Consider the following 20321-nt stretch of genomic DNA (forward strand, 5'->3'; position numbering starts at 1 on the left):
AAATTTATCGATTTATTTTGAGAGAGAGTGTGTGCATGTGCGCGTGCAAGCCAGGGAGGGACAGACAGAGAGGGAGACACAGAATCCAAAGCGGGCTCCAGGCTCTGAGCTGGAGAGCCTGGAGAGTCCAGCGCGGGGCTCGAACTCACGAACTGTGAGATCATGATCTGAGCCGAAGTCTGACGCTTAACCGACTGATACACCCAGGCGCCCCAACAAGTTTGAATTTTAAATGCTAGTAAGAAACTTGAGTGGTTCAGAGGGGAGCCACTGGACATTTTTAAGCAGGGAAATTGCCTTAAAAGAGCTGTTTCTGGGGAAGTCTGACAACAGCTGGGGGTTCTGGTTGGAATTGGTCTCAGCCTCTTGACTAAGAGGGGTAAGGCTTCTGCTGTGCATAAAAGCATTCCAGGTCGCAATGACCTACTTCCAGTAATTTGAAGTCTGGAAACAGATGAACTACTGAAAACACGAGGAAAAGTGATCTCAGCTGGGTGGTGTTTCAAGCATGTCTGCAGATGGCTTTAGATACAGGGAGGGCTCCTTTAGTTCAGTTGAAAGCAGTTTCAATTTTTCGTGGCAAATTTTAATGCCGGAAACACACGCGAACGTTCTTTTTATTTCAGTTCCTGGAATGTGCTTGTTCAAGTTGCTCTGAAAGTCTCTTCTGTATTGTGCAGGTTGTGAATGAAGAGCGTGTCCGAAAAGACTTTGAATCCAGCGTGGATGTAGTTCAGGAAATTAAACTTAAGTCGAGGATCAGAGGGGCTGAAGACTGGACGCCCCCTAGATTTCAAATCATATTCAGTGTTCACCCACCACTCAAGTAAGTCCAGCTTGTTGCTTGGGCCTCCAATCCGGGTAGCACAAGCCGAGATGGCTCCCACTCGTGGAACCATGGCTTCCTCTTCGTGGAAGTCGAGGAAGGGGAAAAAATAACACACCAGGGGACAAAGGAAGTTTTGTTTTAGGAATAGGAAAAGTTGGGCATATTTTTCTGAATTAGCTTCTTAGCACCCTGTTTGTTTATCATGGGTTTTGGGGGGCTTGGGGGTAAGTTTGACAAGTTGAGAGTTTAACTATGTCCTTAGTTATGTACATTATATAGCAATTAAAAATCAAGTAGGTTTAAAGGGGATATTCTTTAAGTAGCTAATATTGAACCTTAAAAACCATGTACAACAAATTTATTTATTTATTTATTTATTTATTTATTTATTTATTTATAAAGTTTATTTATTTTATTTTAAGAGAGAGAGAGTGTGTGAGCAGGAGAGGGACGGGGGGGGGGGGGAGAGAATCCCAAGCAGGCTCCACGCTGTCAGCATGGAGCTCGATGCAGGGCTGGAACCCACAGACCCGTGGGATCATGACCTGAGCTGAAGCCAAGAGTTGGACGCTTAACCAACTGAGGCACCCAGGCACCCTGACAGGGGGACATTTTTTAACCAGTTACAGTCTTTCCATTCCTCTTGGCTTGTATTTAATGTGGCACCCAAACTACAGTGTAAAGAAGGGATGGTGAAGGTTATTGCCCGTGTCCCATGGAAGTGCCTTCTAGGCTCTGTGTTACGTTTTCTTTTAAGAGAATGCCAGGAAGGTCTCTGGGGCGGCTTGGGCAGAAGAGCTCCTTCTCCAGGACTTGCAAGGGGTCACTTTCCTTAGCAAAGGGTGACTCTTCTCTAGCATTTCCCTATGTCCTCTCTAAGGGACATGGGTAGGGTTCTGTACATTTTTACCTCGATCTTTTTTGCCGACCCCAAACTGTAATAAAATTTTATAACTTTCTTCGTATTTCCAAATCACATGTGAAGTTGTGAAATCAATAGTTCAATGGAAAACCCTCCAGTAGACGGTCTCTCACCAGAAACGTCCGATACTTCTGTCTTCTATTACCTCTTACTCATCTGAATTTCTTTGGATCCATTTGTCAACTTCCCAAGTGCATTACTTTTTTTTTTTTTTTTTAATTTTTTTTTTTTTAAACGTTTATTTATTTTTGAGACAGAGAGAGACAGAGCATGAACGGGGGAGGGGCAGAGAGAGAGGGAGACACAGAATCTGAAACAGGCTCCAGGCTCTGAGCCATCAGCACAGAGCCCGATGCGGGGCTCGAACTCACGGACCGCGAGATCGTGACCTGAGCCGAAGTCGGCCACTTAACCGACTGAGCCACCCAGGCGCCCCCCAAGTGCATTACTTCTTGGTGTTTCGTCTCCCTGAACTTTCTCCAATGCATTATGTGTCTTAAGTTCTGTCTGATAAGGAACCTGTGCCCTCACAGCGAGAAGTCTCTAAAGATCCCATTGCGGAAGAGTTATTCATGAGACTGACTTCTGCTTTGGTGGTAGCTGGGGCTTTTAGAAGACCCACCGATCTCAACTCTAGAATAAAAAACTCTATCAAATAATCCTATTTTTTCCAGATGAAAAGTGACAAAATTAAGGCTCCAAGCCAAGTACCATGATGTCAATTTCTTTTCTAATCAGTTGAGAAATGCACCGTCAGCCATTTCTGAAATGTAACCGTCATCATTTTCTGTACTCAGGAGGGATCTCGTGGTAGCAGCCCAGAATTTTTTATGTGCTGGCTGTGGAACTCCAATAGAACCTAGTAAGTATGGACAATGCATTACCTGCTTAGTGTTCGGTCACGGGGCAAAGGGGAGCAAAGTTGGAGAGCGCATTGTTTTTATGAGAGATGCCTTTGATGAGGAGTTGTTCTAGGAACTTCATAATTCTTATCTAACTCAAGAGAGTTGCCATCTCTTCTGCCAAGAAGCCATCGTAACTTACAAGGCTATAAGTGGGCCTTATAAGGCTATTGGTGGGCCTGTTACCTCTCGGCCTCATCCCCTAGGGCACTCAGCTCCACCCACATGGCCTCCCGGCTTTTCCTTAAAGGAGGCAGGCTCACTGCTGACTTAGGGAGTTTCATCTGTGGTTTTCTCCCCTTAGAATGGCATCCGCATGGCTGGTTCCCTTACTTCCCTCACATCTTCATTCAAAAATTAATGAGGTTTTCTCTGGCTGCCCTTTTGAAACTGTCTGCCTTGCTACACTCCTGGCCACCAACATCCATGTGTACTCTACATTACCCTTCCTTTCGATTTTTATTCCAGTACTTATCTTGCTAAAATATTCTTTTAGATTTTACTGGTTTTTCTTATCATTTTCTGTGTCCCTGTCTAGATTCTAAGTTCCCTGAGGACAGACGTGTTGTCTGTTTCATTCACTGCTTTATCCCCTGCTCCTACAAGAGCACCTGGTGCATGGTTGTTCCTTAAAAGAAACTTGTTGAATGATTGAACGGCCTATCAAGGAGCTAGCCAAACTCCTCTGAGAGGGTTTGAGGAGGTGGCCTGAGGGTGAGCCGAAGCCTAGAAGATCAGGCTTCTTCCAGGCAGAAATGCAAATTGCCCACTCCAGACTAGGAATCTCTTGTTCTGCTTCTGAGGGTAGCCATAGGCCTGACCTGTGGAAGGCAGGGAAGAGAAGCTTTGCTGGAAAGGGTCCCTTGGCCTTTGATGGAAAGTGTTGGAAAGAAAAAGACTTTGGGGACCTCCCCCTCAAGAAATAAAAATAGAAAACAGAAATCTGTCTGGGATTCTGGGCCCGCTATTCTTCACAGTTAAAACTAGTTTTCTTTAAGTGACTCAGCCTCCCGGCTAGTTTAGTAGGGACCACGTCTATTTGGTTAACCACTATATCCTGGTGCCTCGGTATCTGCATGATTGAGAGCCTGAGTCAGAAACTATGAACATGTGACTGTGATTCCACCAACTTTTTAAGTATTTCCCTAAGCTTGTTCAACTGTGGAGATGTATGCCTGCCCTGGTGACATGATCGTGGGCCTTCCCCCATGGAGCCTGCTTACAGGAAGGCGTAGACATCAGCAACGTTTGCAACAAAATAGAAAGTCAAGAGTGTTGTGGGATTTACAGCACAGGAACTGAATCTGGGCTCGTGGGGCTGGGAGTGAGAAGTTCTGCAGGGAAGTGATGGGCCCCAGAAGCGTGTGTGTGTGTGTGTGTGTTGGGAAGGGTTAGGGGTCACCATGAGCAAAGAGCACAATGCAGCAATGGCAGAGAAGTCCTGTGTGACTGGAGAGTAATGAGGACAGGAGAACACATGCTGAAGAGGTACCCAGGGCACAGAGAGTAGATACATTATCAGCCAATGTAGGCAATTTCGGACTTTTCCTACGAGCTTCCTATATAGTTCTTAGGATATATTTTGAGTCTTTATTTTAAGATATATTTAGATTAGATGAGGAGTTGTTCTAGGAACTTCACAATTCTTATCTAACTCAATGGTACAGGGGCATTCCGTATTTCCTTCACCCAGCTTTTCCTAACGTTAACATCTTCTAAAAATGAGAATATGATCATTAAAACTAAGAACTTAACATTGGTACACTTCTATGAACTCAACCACAGACTTCATTCAGATTTCACCAATGACCTAGACTTGCACATGGCATTTAGTTGTCAGGTCTCCTTCGTCTCCTCCAATCTCACACGCACTGAACCATTTGAAAAGTGAACGGACAACATGACATTTTACCCTTTAATGCTTCAGCATGTTTTAAAAGTAAGGATGATGAACAGTTAGCACACCAAGGAAACTTAATAACAACTCTCTAATATTCTCTCATACCAATCCATATTCACCTGCTGTTCTCAAGATGTCATTATAGCTAATTTTTCCATCCAGACTCTAACCATGTTTAATACATTGTGTTTAGCTGTCATTTCTCTTTAGCCACTTTATTCTAGAACTGCACTATCCAACATGGTAGTCACTAGCTCAGGTGGCTATTTAAAACTTAATTTAAATTAATTAAATGGTTTTTTTTGGAAGTTTATTTATTTTGAGAGAGAGACAGGGAGAGAGAGAGAGAGAGAGAGAGAGAGAGAGAGAGAGAGAGAATCCCAAGCAGGCTCCACACTGTCAGCACGGAGCCCAGTGTGGAGCTCGAACTCACAAACCACAAGATCAAGAACTGAGCTGAAATCAAGAGTCAGTCGCTCAACTGATTAATTAAAGTTAAAAATCCAGGGACACCTGGGTGGCTCAGTTGGTTAAGCATCTGATTTTGGCTCAGGCCATGATGTCGCCGTTCATGGGTTCGAGTCCCACGTCAGGCTCTGTGCTGACAGCTCAGAGCCTGGAGCCTGCTTCAGATTCTGTGTCTCCCTCCCTCTCTCTCTCTCTGCCCCTCCCCAGGCTCGTGCTCTGTCTCTTTTTCTCTCTCAAAAATAAACATCAAAAAGAAAATAAAAATAAATAAATATATTTTTAAAATTTATAAATGAGTGAATAAATAAAGTTAAAAATCCAGTTCCTCAAGCACGCTAGCTACATTGCAAGTGCTCAGTAGCCTCATGGGGCTAGTAACTGGTCTGTTGGAGGGCACGGGCTTAGAACATTTCCATCCTCACAGAAACTTCTGTGGGACAACACTATTCTGGAATTTTTCCTTCCTATTTATTTTTCTGTGACCTTGCCTTTTCCTCAGCTGAGAGCAGTTCTGGTTTAGAGCAGGATTTCTCAACCTCAGGACCACTGACTTTGTCATCCAGGGCCGTCCTGTGCATTGTAGGGCATCCAGTAGCATCACTAGAGGTCGCCAGTGGCTCCGTGAAACTGTCCCCAGATATCTCTGAATGTTCTTAGGGAGAAAAAAATTACTCCTGGCCTGGAACCAATGGTTTAGGATACGTTGTTTTGCTCTGTTTGAATGAATTGAATGAATGGACTGAAGAAACCAAGAGAGGTAGACATAATTGATTCTGTATGGATAGAGTAGTGCTTAGTATATATTCAATGAAATTTGATGAGTGAGCGACTAGGTATTGAAATGTTGGGAAAGTAGATGTTAGGGGAAGATGAATTACATCAGGAACATGTACTGTCTCCTTCTGCCCCCCTCCTCTTCCCATTTTGCTAAGTTTGATCAGAAATGGTGAGTGGAAGGGTCAGAGTATACCTCATTTTGCCCATTTTATATAAAATGTGTCAAGGCCCCGTCACAAGCAAAGTAATACTCATTATCTGCCAAATCAGAAATCTTAATCCAGGGCGGGAAGTAGACACAATGCAAAAGACTTCTCCAGATTTCAAATTTGAGAAGTCAGACATAAACATAAGCTCTTAAGTTCTTAATGATAATTCATCAACCCCAGAGAGATGTCTGTACACACATATTTATAGTTGAACCTGAGTATTTGTGATTCCATATTTGCAAAATCATCTACTCGATAAAATTTATTTGTGACCACAAAATCATGACTCATGGTGTTTTCATAGTCAAGCACGGATACGCACAAAACACCAAAACTTTGAGTCGCCCGAAATTTGAGTTGCCCCGAAGCACACGTTTGCAGCCGAAGCTGAAGAAGGTGATGCTCTGCCTTCTTTTTTATCTCTCGTACCGTAAACAAGGTCTTCTTGTGGTTTATTTATCACCCCCCCCGTTTCTTTTTTCACACTTTTGCTTTTTTTGTTGGTGACTTAGCTGTTTTAAACACCCCCCACGTGTAGTGCTAAAGTGCTGTGTAGTGTTACTAAGCCCAAGAAGGTTGTGATTTACTTTATGGAAAATGTACATGCATCAGATAAGCTTCATTCAGGCATGAGTTACAGTGCTGTTGGCCGTGAATTCAATGATATAAATAAAAATATATATACCTATATTTTTTAAGTTTATTTATTTAAGAGAGACAGCACACGTGCACATGAGTGGGAAAAGGGCAAAGAGAGAGGGGGAGAGAATCCCAAGCAGGCTTCATGCTGTCAGCACAGAGCCTGATGCGGGGGCTCGATTTCATGAACCGTGAGATCATGACTTCAGCTGAAATCAGGAGTCAGACGCTTAATCGACTGAGCCACCCAGGTGCCCTAACAAAATACATTAAATAAGGTATCATTAATCAGAAAACACACAAAAAACAAGATTATATATTGATAGGTTGGCAAAAATATTGTTACTAGAGGCTCACAGGAATCTAGCCCTGTATTTTACTCCAGCACGCCCTTCAGTACTCACCAATTCGGTATTCAAGGCAACTTTGTAGAACATAAACTATTGTAAATAAAAAGAATCATTAAGAATCACACTGGGTGTGACCTGGGTCGGAGGAATAATTTGGGCAGGCGCAAAGGCATTATTAGCTCTTCGCCTTTGCGCTCATCCAATGCAGCAGAGGAAGAGTGGGATATAACGGCCAAAAGCTAGAGCGTCAGGCCAGATGTGAGGGGGAATTCCACTCGCCTGCTTACTGTTTGTGTGTCTCTGGCACGTGGCTTAACTTCACCGGCTGTGCTCTCATCAGCGAAATAGGGAGAGTAATAGTCCCTGCCTCTTAAAGTTTTGAGCAGAGAATGACACAGTGTATGTAAGACATTTAACCAGCGTAAGACACGGAGTAAGCGTTCGATAAACATTTGCTCCTGCAGTCACTCGGGCCTTACTTATTTTTCGTTCTTTCTTTATTTTTTGGAAATACACGTGCAGAAGCAAATAGGAATAACCATGTACCTAACTCATGGAAAGCACATGGTGTATAAAGTATCCTTCAGGCAACATTTCATGAAGACATAAGTGGCCTTGTTTGTTTTTGAAGCTGGTATTTAAGGAAGCTGGATGTAGAATCTGCAGTGTGCCAGGTTCTGTGGTGGCTGCTTTCCCATCCACAGTTTCACTTAATCTTCACAAGATGTATCATCTAATATGTCTACGATGCCTTATGGCATTTAAATGACAAAGAAACCCATGAGTTAAATGGCGCATGTAAATATCAGCCTTGCTCATCTTAGACTCGATATCGAGGGAGGGACACACAGGAGACTTAACTGAATTGTTGCCTTCTTTAACTGGGTGGTAGGCACCCAAGCATGTATTGCATTTGTCTCTGTGCTTTTTGCTTGTCAGTGTATTTTGCTAGCTATATTTCTGAAAGCCACATGTGTTCATTTTACCAAATTCAAAAAATGTGAAGAACAAAAACCCTTCTCCCCCACCGCCCCCAGAAGTAGTCACTATCGGCTTTTTGGTGGGGATCCTCTTGGACGGTGCCTGTGTATTTTTCAAAACAAAATCAAGATCACATTATACATATTTGTAACTGGGCGCTCACTGCCCATGGGCTAAAATGTATTTCGTAGGCTCTCTGGCATTTCACTGTGGAGTGCATCATACTTCCTTAACTAGTTGCTTCTTAATGTGTATTCAGATTGCTACCCCCTCCACTATAAATGTGCTGTAATGAACACTTTTCTATGTCTCCACGCGTGCACGTTAGCATTTCTGTCTGGTGTCACAGAAGTAGGATTCCTGCCGCATGTTGAAGAATTAAAGTGTATCATGGAACTTTCCTCCTAAACAGTAGCCTCCTGTCAGCCCTGTGAGTGCCCGCCCCGGCACCTCACTGCTCTGGATGCTCTAAATTTGTGACAGTCTGATGCAAAACCAAGGAGTTCGCTCTGCTAACACACATGTGTTTGTTACCGAGGTCGTTTCTCAACGTTATTACTGGCTATTTGCATTCCGTGTTTCCCTGTATCGCCTATTCCCATCCTTTGTGCATTTTTGTGTTTTGTTTTGTTTTTTTTCTCACTGACTTATCCAGGAAGTTTTTTTGGGTGTCACTCCCTAACTGTGTACACATTGTGCTTTACAATTTACAAAGCACTTTTCGTTACGTGAGATATCCTGGCATCTGGTTCTGAGTTGGCTTCTTACGGCCTCAGGACAGTTAGCTTGAAGGGATTCCGGCCAGCCCTCAGTCCGCCTGCCAGAGGGAGACAGAGTCTGGACTCCCACCAGATTTCCGCACTCCGAATCTCATGTTCTTTTGGCTCCACTGCAGTTTACAGTGCCCATCTTCCAAGTTCAGGAGTGTTCGGGGAGGTTTCTGTTTTTCTGACAACTGTTTCCACAAAGCAAAGCTCATGAGCGGCCGTAATGCGTGGCCTCCAGTCCCCACGGCCTTTCAGTCCCCACCGGATCTTTCCCAGGCGCTGTGAGGTGGAGTATGGTGCTCGCGGCACAAACCCAGCAGTCTTGAACGTGGGGTGGGAAGGGGAAGTAGGGGTGGAGGAGGGTACGTTGCCAGCCCAGGCGAGCTGCGCTCACGTCCCGTGTGCTCACCCTCCCGTGTGCCCTGCAGAGTTTGTGAAGCGGCTGCGGTACTGCGAATACCTGGGGAAGTACTTCTGTGACTGCTGTCACTCCTACGCGGAGACCTGCATCCCTGCCCGGATCCTCACCTTGTGGGACTTCAGGAAGTACTACGTCAGCAATTTCTCCAAACGGCTGCTGGACGGCCTGTGGCACCAGCCGGTTTTCAATTTGCTGAGTGTTGGCCACAGCCTGTATGCCAAGGCCAAGGAGCTAGACAGAGTGAGGGTGAGCGGCTGCCTCTGCGGGGGAGGCCGGGCCAGAGGCTCGGAGGGCCCTGCGATGGCAGATGCCACCGTCTCAGGGGACCCAGACAGATCCTCCAAGGGGCGGGTTTACCACCAGCGGATGGAGCGTCAGCTTCAGGGCCTTTTCCAAGACCCCGTACCACATTTTATATTTATGCATAGTTCTGCACGTACACGTAGCTTTTAAAATTTGTTTATTATTATTTTCAAAATAAAATTGTTTATATTTCAGGTATACAGCATGATAATTTGATATACAAATACAAGGGAAATAATCACCACTCAAGCTAATTAACCTATCCATCTCCTTGCAGCCACCTTTTGTGTGTGTGTGTGTGTGTGTGTGTGTGTGTGTGTGTGTGTGTGTATGGTGGGAGCACCTGAAATTTACTCTCTCAGGAAGTTTCCAGTATTCAATACACTTATGATTAACTATAGTCATCATACCATCTATTAGATCTCTAGACTTACTCATCCGACAGAACCCCAACTTTGTTCCCTTTGACCGATGTCTTCCCATTTGCCCCACCTCCCCACCCCCCACCCCGCCCCGGTAGCTTCTGTTCAACAACTCTCTGTTTCTGTGTATTTGACTTTTTAAGATTCCACATAGAAGTGAGGCCCATGCAGCTTTTTCCTTTCTGTGTCTGCCTTATTTCACTTAACATAATGCCCCCCAGGTTCACCCATGTTGTCAAAAATGGCAGGATCTCCGTCTTTTGTGCATAGTTTTGTGTTCTCCTCAAAGAGGGCCCCCAACGGTTATGTAAGCTTCAGGCCCCACAATAGTTGGGTCCATCCTGGACCCTCTGCGGATCTCTGGACTCAGTCACGAACCCCTGCTATATTGACTGTTTACTTCAAAGACTTATTTTATAGAGTTGTAGCCTTTCAAAGTGAGAAATAACAGTTAGACTTAACTTCTACATTTTCTGTGTCGTTTATCACATTAACTTTTCCCCCCCCGTTTGGTGTCTTCCTTTAGGAAACCCGGGAGCAACTTTTTCATATCAAGAAGCTGTTGAGGACCTGCAGGTTTGCTGAAAGGTACTAGTGTTTGGCTGGGACAGGCCAGGCCTGGGTCCAGGAGGGCTGGGCGCCCCCACATACCTGCCAGTCCCCTGTGTGCCAACTGGTCCCAGCTCCCCCAGTCCACAGGGCCCCTTAGCATAGCACCTACTTTGGTCTCCCCTTGGTGATGCAGACCGTATTGTTAAAGTCACTAAACCTTCTGGCTCACTAGTAGTGAATGTAACGTGTTAGAAGAATTGGCCAGTACAGGGATGAAACAACTCTAGTTTTCAATTGTGATAAAATACACGTAACCAAATACACCGTCTTAACCATTTTAAGGGCACAATTCCGTGCCCTCAAGTACATGCACATTCTTCGGCAACCGTCACCGCCATCCGTGCACGGAACTTTTTGTATCTTGCGAAACTGAAATTCTACATCCATTGAGCAGTAACCCTCTCTTCCCCCCTCCCACCCCGCCCCTGTAGCGCCTGGCAACCACCATCCTACTTACTGTCTCTATGAAGTTGATGACCACGGGTACCTCATAATAGGACGGTCACACAGTATCTTTCCTTTTGTGACTGGCTTATCGCACCCAGCAGAATGCCCTTGAGGTAGCACCTGTGTTGCAGCATGTGTCAGGACTCCCTTCCTTTTTTAGGGCTGAAAAAGATTCCATTGTATGTATCTGCCACATTTTGTGTACGCATTCATCACCAGAAACGTTGCTTCCATCCACCTTCTAGCTGATGTGAATAGTGTTGCTATGAGCATGGGTGTTATCAACGGCCTTTTAAAACCCCCGATAGAGGAGCATGTCGAACTGTCATTGGTTGTATAGTATTCTATACTAGGACGTGGTATTGATTTAAGTATTATTCTCTTATTCATAGATTTTTTTATCTAATAGATTTTAATATCTTAATGTTAAAATAAATTTTTAATATCCTTATAGATATTAAACCCAGTAGATTTTAATACCTAATAGATATTTAGATAGGTTTTTTAATGTCTTGTGTTATTAAAAATCTAGGTTTTAGCTGAATCTCTGTGCACGTCCATAAATATGTCCTTAGGATTAATTTCTAGAGCTGGAATTTCTGGAAGCCATGGCCATAGAGGTATGGGCATGAATTCATTGACAGAGATAGAATTTTTTAAGTGGAAAAAGAGGTTGTTATTCAAGGGGTTAAGATTATTTGTTATAGTAGGTGGGATCATAGTCTCTAAAATACTGTTTTGTTTTAAAGCTTCGTTCAGTTTCTGATCTTTATTTAATGATAACGTATTGCTTTTGAATTAAATTTCTTGGGGAGGAGCATGTCTCTGGTAGTCATTGGGCCTAACCTGTACCTACCTCATGGCCTTGGTGTGACAGGTTAATTACTTCTCAGGCTCTCAGTTTTCTTGTCTGTAACATATTGTTATATGTAACAATACTCACAATTATTACTGTCTACAAAAATTTCTTGAAATTTTCTTTTCTCTGCTTCAGATAAGGTCTCATGCTAAGACCAGGGAAAAAGCACAAACAGATCTTGTGTGTTAAACACATACGCAGGGTGCCCTGAGGATGCAGAAAAGGTGTCTGAAGGGGTGGGGTGGGGAAGAGGACCACGAGGCTTCCTAAGCCTGAGCTTGAAGAGCGAGTGGGACTGAAGAAGGGTCAGGGATCCCCCGGGGAGAGGAAGCCGTGGGGGCCAGCACCCCCGGCTGCATGGAGAATTCAACACAGCCTGGCGTTACTGGAATGTCAAATCCAGGGTAGGCAGCGGCTGGCCTGGGAATGCAGTGCATGGTGATGCCACTGACTGATTTAGGAAATTCAGAAGGAGATGAGTAGGAGTCGGAGAAAGTTACGTTCAGTTCTGAATGTCCTTGGGACACACAGGAGGCTGTGATCGGCTCACAGTTGGATGCTCGAGCCTTAGGCTGTGTGCTGGACTCGTGGATGAGGGGAGTCCCACACCTGCCTGTGAGCGGTGATTCTCCTGCTGGCTGGGACAAGGGTCCACCTGCTGATGGTTGAAATTGAGCTGAAATGAACAAGGTAGCGCTTGTTATCTCAGTACACGTTTTTACCTCTCGAAAAATAGATTTGCAGTTGTCTTTCGCTCAGCGAAACCCTGCCCATGGGCAGGCTGCGAGAGGCGTGTTTTTCTGCTGGTTCAGCTTTCTGAAATGCGCTTTTGTAGAATTTTAAGTTCCTGGCTTCCAAACAGACTTGCAAAATGTAAGGTGGTGAGTAAGGCTAACTTGCTCTTGGGCTTTTTTTTTTTTAATTGAGCTCAAAAAAATGAAGTGTGAGTGCCAGAAACAACAACTGCCTGCCCCCCACGCTCTTGTGTCCCCACTGCTGTGTGGGTGGGTGCCTGAATTACTCTTTGTTTCCTCTCTGGCAGCACGTTAAAGGAGTTTGAGCAGGTGCCGAGGCACTTGACTAATGAGCTCCACCTGTTCTCCCTGGACGATCTGGTCAGGGTCAAGAAAAAGCTGCTGGTGCCCTTGCTCAAGGACATTCTAAAAGCTTCCCTCGCACATGTGGCCGGCTGTGAGGTAAGGGTTCACCTGGAACTGGTGTGTCCCCAAGCTGTCCCTTCCACATCAGGGCCTGTAGCAGGTGTTCTACACGTCACCCCCTTTAACCCCACAAATCCTGCGGAAAGTGCTGGGAGCGCCCTTCCCAGATGAGAGATGAGGTTCAGAGCGATTCGGTGACAGCCCTGGCAGGTGGCAGGGCTGGGATGCAGGCCTGAGCCAAGTGCCTTCCTAGGGAACCAAGCCCTGCTTGGGGCCTTCCTTGACTCCCGTCTGCCCTGACGTGCCAAGTACAGCCATGTGGACTCGGGATCCAGTGCAACAAGAGCTCTGTGTCCACATGAATTCAAGAATTGTAGTGCAGCCCTCAGAAACAAAAGCAGATCATTTAAAAGCACACATGTAAAATCATGACCTTTCCCGGTGCCTCAAACTACCTCGATGCGAAATTTCTCCGTGCAACACACACGTGTGCATGTTCCGTTCGAATCCATTTACTATAGCGTGAGATAGCATCCTGTTCCTTCTAGAGGCTGCAATTACAGACATTTAAAAACTGACATGTATAAAATTCTGCAAAAGTAGGAACCTGGCTTCTCCATCAAAAGAAACATTGCCAATGAGGATGGTAACTCTCCGGCTCCTTCTCTTACAGCTGTGTCAAGGAAAGGGCTTCATTTGTGAATTTTGTCAGAGTGCCGCGGTCATCTTCCCATTTCAGACCGAAACGTGTAGAAGATGTTCAGGTATCTTCATAGCTTCATAATGTAAGCTTACTAACAGCTTAATAACCGAAACAGAAAATTAACTTAAGGGCAACTTAATAATTTAAGCCCAGTGTTGTTTGAAGTATATGGTGCTGGTGTGTGCTTGTATGTTGGATGGGAGCTAATGGAATTTGGGGTGCATGGGGAGGAGTGTGTGGGTGGGGCAGGGATGAAGGGTGAGGCCTTCCTGTACAGCGTTTGGAGAGAAGAGTGGTTCCCCTTTGGCCCGTGCCCCACTTCTTTGACACCCGGGCAAGCACTCCACAGCCACTGCCCCAGTTACGGGATTGGATCACAATCATGCCCAAGGCTGAGGTGCTGTCTCTGGCTTCTTTTGCGCTGCACTGGCAGATTGTGGAGTTGTTGTGGAGACCGTGTAGCCCAAAAGACCTAATGCATTTGCTATCTGGCTCTTCACAGAAGAGATTTTCAGACCTTGTTTTACTGTATGTGTTAACCCTCCAGGAAGTCCCGTGATCTCTAAACCGTTTCATGGGAGCAATCTGGCAATGCATTCTGCCTTTACCCTTGGTAAGAGCTGCTCCTCCTCTTTGACCCCCTCCAGCGCTGTCTCCGCTAACCTGTTAGGGAGAATCATTAGGCTGTATCGCAGGAGAGGCTCCCCAGCAGACAAACTCCAAGCCACAGGTTTGCAAGCAGAAGGCTCACTGGGGCGTGTCAGGCTCAGCACCCGTGGGAGTGTGAAGTCCACAGGGCTTGGCAGAGGGACAAGTTGAGCTGGATATGGTGGTCTTGAAGGCTTAGCACATCTCAGGGCACTCTGGAGCAGGGTGGCCTTCACTGTTGTCACATAGTCGGTCAGGGACCAGCCGAGCCTTTAAACCCAGGGTTGACCAGTCACCCACCGGATGCGAGCCAGTGTCCGCATGCAGAGATGACCTTGAGGGAGGCAGCTCTCTCCAGTTAGGGCCATTTCCAGTGAGGGCCACCTCCTCAGCTGTCAGCAGCTGAGGGAACAGTCCTTGGGCAGATCTGGGGGCACTATAGCATCAGGCTCTCTCAGCCTCAGGTCCATGACTTAGTGGGGACTTCATAATCGCTTAGTTTCAACCTGCCTCATTTCTTGTCGGATGACTCTGGTTTCTGGGTTCAGACCACCTCTCTCCCCGGGATGGGGATGACCATCTGTACATATGTGAGCGAGCAAGACAGCCCCTTTGCTGATAGCTGTCCCCTATGCTCATAGGGTGTAGAGCCTGCTTTCACAAGCGGTGTTTCCAGTCGTCTGGGTGCCCCCGGTGTGCGAGGATCACAGCTAGGAGAAGACTTTTGGAAAGTTTACCCTCTGCGGCATCATGATGCCCCAAGCATTGTGGAAAAGACTCTTCAATATGCCTCGTAACACCAATTTGTGTCTATTATCGATAACGTTGTTTTAGATTTTGAGTATTGTATATTAAGAAGGGCCGATATTACATATATTTAATGTTTTCAAAAGAATGCAGATTGTTTGTTATTAAGCATTAACTTGTTACTGGTGGTTTTGTTTACACACGTTCAATGTTTTTGCTGCTACTGTTTTTTTTAAAGAGTTTTTTGGATTCTTCCTAAATTGTACTTGAGGGGTTGTGTATACCTAATATCGGATCCTATTTTTTTTTTATGAATTATCACTGACAAGACAGATGACTCCGTTCCTCTTCCTGTAAAGCTTGTCTTGTGAAATGGATTGGTACTTCCAATGAACAAAAGTGCGACCCACAATCTATTTGCTCAGAAGTTTTTTCCGCCTTAAATGCCATTTTGTAATTGTATCAGTGTTACAGACTTGGCTCGTTCCAGGGTTCGTATGGAGAGTGTACGTTGTTTCTGCAGTTACATCTATTTCGAGATGAGCTTGAGTTGCTTAGCCGTGCCCGGAGGCCCTGCTTGACACAGTCACCTCTACGTGGCGCTCTCAGAAGTGCACACCTTTGTTATCTCTCTTCCCCACACCAAGTCAAGGGAGGCATGGATGAATAGAACTTCACACCTGCCCTTTAGGATGTAGTCTCATACATATAACACTGAACATAAAGTGTTTGCAGAAAATACTGTAATAACATTAAAATACTAGTAATTACTAGTAAAATACTAGTAATAGCATTAAAATCACAGACATCACCTTAAGAGGTTAAAGGAATCACTGTGCTTTCTTGAGACATGGGAGTCTGTTTTTTTGTTTTACCTGCTACATTCTTTCTCCTACTTGAGAAGGACCCTGGGCCTGGATTCCTTCCTGGAACATCTTCAGCCTGGAGCACAAGTGTCATATCCCCTGGGGTTCATGTGCCCTAACTAAACGTATTCAGATGAACTTCTCAAATAGTACAGGCAGGCAGTAGAGTGGTACTGGTCCTCCCCTAATCCCATCCAGTGCGTGCGTGCGTGCATGCGTGCGTGCGTGTGTGTGTGTGTGTGTGTGTGGTATTCAGTGGGATAATATCGAGCACATGAAAGAAATGAGTGTCTCCCACCAATCTGGTATCTTCTCCTTCTGTCACTTGTTTTCCCATCCCAGATGCATCCAGAGCTGTGCGCCCACTCATTATTTAAGCTAGGTCTCTTTTAAATAGAAACTTAGGTCCATGGGATGAGATAAACAAGGTCAAATTTAAAGCAGTGTTTTATTCCTGCCCAGAGTTTATATTCCCTCTTGGGAGTCAAGGATCGGATTGGTATGTTAATATCACCTGTCTGTGAGATTCATGTCAGTATCTTCATTTCACAAGTAAGAAAACAGGCTGAGAGAAGAGGAGGAACAACCCACAGGTAGTGCACGGGACAGCTGGAGTTGGCTCTCGAGTCTGCCTGCCTCCAAAGCCCGTGATCCTAGCCCCTACCTATGTGGTATCTTTTGGAGACAATACAAGCGAAAGAAACCAATTTCTAACTGGTAAGTGCGGTCCAAGCCTCAGTTCGTGGCCTGGGGCTGAGTGCCTTCTCAGTCTCTTGCGTTGATCTGAGGAAGTTTCTGTGGCTTATGCATTGCTTGAAGGGCTCTGTGTGCGGGCTGCTGTGTTTGTAAGGCACTGGTATGTGTATGTGTGGGAGACACATCTTTGATGTTGAGGAAGAGGGCACGGCAGCTGCCAGGAAGTGATGCTTTTGACTTTTTATTTTGAGGCATATCGAGGCAATATAAATAACCATTCTATGGGCTTGGCTGAGACGTGGTTCCTCCCCACGTGGTATTAGACGGGTTTTCCCCGCAAGGTGCCTGTTAGAACAAAGAAGCCACCTCCGCGCACGGGCAGCAGTCTGCAGGGAAGTGATTCACTGTGAAATATGTTGCTTTTTAATAGGATTTACTCATTGTCCTAGTTTTTCCACGTAACTCTTCCCTGGCCGCCAGAAGGAAGATGAGGACTTGGTCTTTCTCGTCAGGATATCATCCGCCGTGAGGCCTCGAGTGGCAGTGCTGGGATCCCAGTGATTACTTTGGCCTTTACGCCGTTGCTCGAAGAATTCCAGTAACGTGTCGCTTACAGTCGTGGCTCTCAGCTGTAGGCAGGGAGTTATACCAGGGGACGCGGAGCGAGGAGGGATGAGTCATCTCAAAGATGTCCTAGTGGGTTGGCTTGGGTGAGAATTATTGGATCGATTCCCAGGTCTGCCGCTTTGTATTCGTGTGGCTTTGGGAGAGATACTTCGACGATCTGTGCCTCTGTTTGAAAATGGGGGATGATAAATCTATACAGTTGATAGGAGGATTAGAAATGAAAATGAAGCACCCAGCAGAGGGCCTGGTACAAGCAATTATTAAGTGGTAATAATTAGATCTAGACAGATTAAATACTGAGTTATACCACCTATTTTCTGTGTACCTTTGTGGAAGTTACTCTGTATCTCAGTTTAGTCTGAGGATTAGAGCAATACCCACCCACCCCCCCCCCCACCCTGCAAAAAGCCACGTTGAAGTTCTAAGTCCAGGTACCTACGATGTGACCTTCTTTGGAAATGGGTGTTTGACGATGTAGTTAAGATGAGGTCCTCCTGGGTTAGGGGACCCTAATCTAATGATGGGTGTTCTTATGAGAAAAGGGAAGTTTGGACAGAGATAGACACACAGAAATCACAGGGAGAACGTCACGTGAAGGAGACATGGGGCTACGTGTCTGTAAGTCAAGGAACCCTGAGCACTGCCGGCAGCCGGCAGACCCCTAGCAGGGAGGTGTGAAGCCGGTCCTCCCTCGCGGCCTCACAAAGGAACCAGCCCTACCCACACCTTGACTCTGAACGTCTAGCATCCAGAACCGCGAGAAAATGAACGTCCGTTGTTTTAACCCACTTGGTTTGTGGTCATTTGTCGGCGCAGCCCTAGGAAACCGACGCACCAACGTTCGGCGTTGTTAGGAGGGCTAGATGGTGATTAAGTGGCACGCTTCCTGGTGCCAGAGAGGCGTCATCCAGTCTGGACCTCTGACCTTCAGGCATCAAGACACAGAGAATGGACTCTGAAAGATAACGATGGCATGGAAACCGCACCATCTGTAGGTCGGTGGGCGTCTGGACAGACAGAGATCCCCAAACAGCGATGACGACCGAGCACTGCCTCCACCTTTCCTACTTCTGCTCTGGAGCTTTGGAGAGAACGGCCACCCTTAGGTGCCACGAGTTTGGAAGGTGCTAGTCTGAATCATGGTGGGGTGGGTGAGGGAAGTGGCTGATACCTAAGGTTAAAAAGCAAATGAATCCGTCTTGATTTTCAGATTTAACATATGTTGGAATATACCTTCAGACAGATCTTGAGTGAGGCTTTGATTACGAGCCCCTCCTCTCCCCCTTGTCTGCCCGGGGCTAGAGGCGGATTGGGGCTCATTGCTGGCCACACTCATGGGCATCTGTGTCTAACAGGGGACAGACAGGTTCTAGTGGCCCTGTCCCATCCCAGTCCCCTGTGGGAGACCTCAGAGGGTGAGAGGGACTTGTGACATAAAAGGTCGTTGTGGTGTCCTAGGGAATAACTTTGGCTGTGGCCAAAACAGGTCACTTTTGTAGCCCTTTGCTGAAGATGCTAAGAGTGTCCGTCTAGAACAGGGCTCCAACTTCAGCTCGAGTCTGAGGCATCTCTGGGGTAACCATCAGGCAGAGGAGATCCATGCCGCTGTGGAGAAAGATCCATTGCAAAGGCCGCGAAGGAGATAAGCAGAGTATTTGTCACACTATGAACTGAAGCTAGAGGCTGAGTGCCCGCTGAAGAGGAAGTTGGCAGCACGGTCCGCAGCCCTGGGGGTGGGGAACACAGCGCAGACTCAGCGGTCAAGGTGCCCACAGTCGCCCCTAGGGAGGCCAGCAGGGGCAGGGAGACAGGTAAATCGCAGTCAGAGAGCAGGTGTAGTCAAAACACTGCAGGAGTGGCAGGATCCACTTGGGACACCACGAGCGCTCGTGGAGACTGATCCGGAAGGCTCAGGCAGACTCCACAGTGAACGGGAGGGTGGGAAGAGGCCCCAGGAGAGGAAGAGCAGCCCAGAGACTTCTCTGAGGAAGGGCGAGTACACGAACACCAAACTGAGGGATTTACCTAAGGATGAAGCCAGAAAGGCTAGCAGGACCCAGAACGTGGAGCCTAGAGAACGTGAGACCAGGGGGCATGATGGGCTTTGGATTCTACAGGAGGCAGGGAAGCTTTGAAAGAATTTTTGAAACATTCATTCATTTTGGGGAGGCAGAGCACGAGTGGGGAAGGGGCAGAGAAAGAGGGAGACACAGAATCTGAAGCAGGCTCCAGGCTCTGAGCTGTCAGCACAGAGCCCGACGCGGGGCTCGAACTCACGGGCCGCGAGATTGTGACCAGAGCCGAAGTCAGACGCTGACCCGACAGAGTGACCTAGGCACCCCCCCCTTTTTTAAAAAAGTTTATGTATTTATTTTGAGAGACAGCATGTGTGTGCAAGTGGGGGGGGGGGGCGCAGAGAGAGAGAGAGAGGGAGAGAGAGAGAATCCCAAGCAGGCTTCACACTGTCAGCACAGAGCGTAATGTGGGGCTTGAACTCATGAACCGTGAGATCACGACCTGAGCTGAGGTCAGATGCTTAATCGACTGAGCCCCTCGGGCGCCCCTGAAGGATTTTGAGAGAGAGAGGCTCACCACTGAACCTCCACATAGGAAGATAATGCTGGGTCCGGGTTGAGGATGGATGGGAGCCCAGGAATTGTCCGCCGACCAGCTGTCGTGATGACGTTCTGAACAAGGGCTTCCATGGAAGAAATGGGAAAGGGAAGATACTTGAAGACGTGGGGAGGAACTGGGGTGAGGAGAACAAGGAATTCATCTCAGGCATAAAATTCGAAGGAACCCGAAAACTCAAGACTCGAGAAAGATCATCAATAGTTTAGAAACTTAATGTGAAAAAATTCACGATGAACGAAATTCAACATTTCAGATAAAGATGGGATCCTGCCCTGCCCTGGCCCAAATGGGCCTCACGCATCTCCCTCGAACCCCAGCCGTGGGAAGAACACAGGAGACACTGAGGCCGCGGGCAATGTGTTGGAAACTGAGGAGTCTGGGCGGGAGGTACGAGAGGAAGGCCTCTGCTAACATTTACAGAGCCCGTGCCAG

The 20321-nt window shown here is 46.5% G+C and overlaps 1 protein-coding gene across 7 annotated transcripts in view; it reads left to right on the forward strand.

Annotated features, from left to right (window-relative positions):
• The window catches only part of RUBCNL (rubicon like autophagy enhancer), a 39787-nt gene extending 23899 nt beyond the window's left edge, over window positions 1-15888 (forward strand). For 5 of the 7 annotated variants that reach the window (XM_030310825.1, XM_030310814.1, XM_030310835.2 and 2 more), the window contains exons 8-14: window positions 681-826; window positions 2549-2613; window positions 9173-9411; window positions 10417-10478; window positions 12851-13004; window positions 13642-13732; window positions 14219-14906. In XM_030310825.1, coding sequence (XP_030166685.1) covers window positions 681-826; window positions 2549-2613; window positions 9173-9411; window positions 10417-10478; window positions 12851-13004; window positions 13642-13732; window positions 14219-14490 — 1029 coding nt within the window. In that variant the 3' untranslated portion in view covers window positions 14491-14906. Of the gene's footprint in view, window positions 1-680; window positions 827-2548; window positions 2614-9172; window positions 9412-10416; window positions 10479-12850; window positions 13005-13641; window positions 13733-14218; window positions 14907-14960 lie in introns of those variants that run through there. The other 2 variants (XM_030310844.1, XM_030310854.1) reach the window with 2 other exon arrangements.
• Window positions 15889-20321: the final 4433 nt, after the last annotated feature.

The sequence above is a fragment of the Lynx canadensis genome, chromosome A1, assembly GCF_007474595.2.
Source record: "Lynx canadensis isolate LIC74 chromosome A1, mLynCan4.pri.v2, whole genome shotgun sequence".
Taxonomy (NCBI): domain Eukaryota; kingdom Metazoa; phylum Chordata; class Mammalia; order Carnivora; family Felidae; genus Lynx; species Lynx canadensis.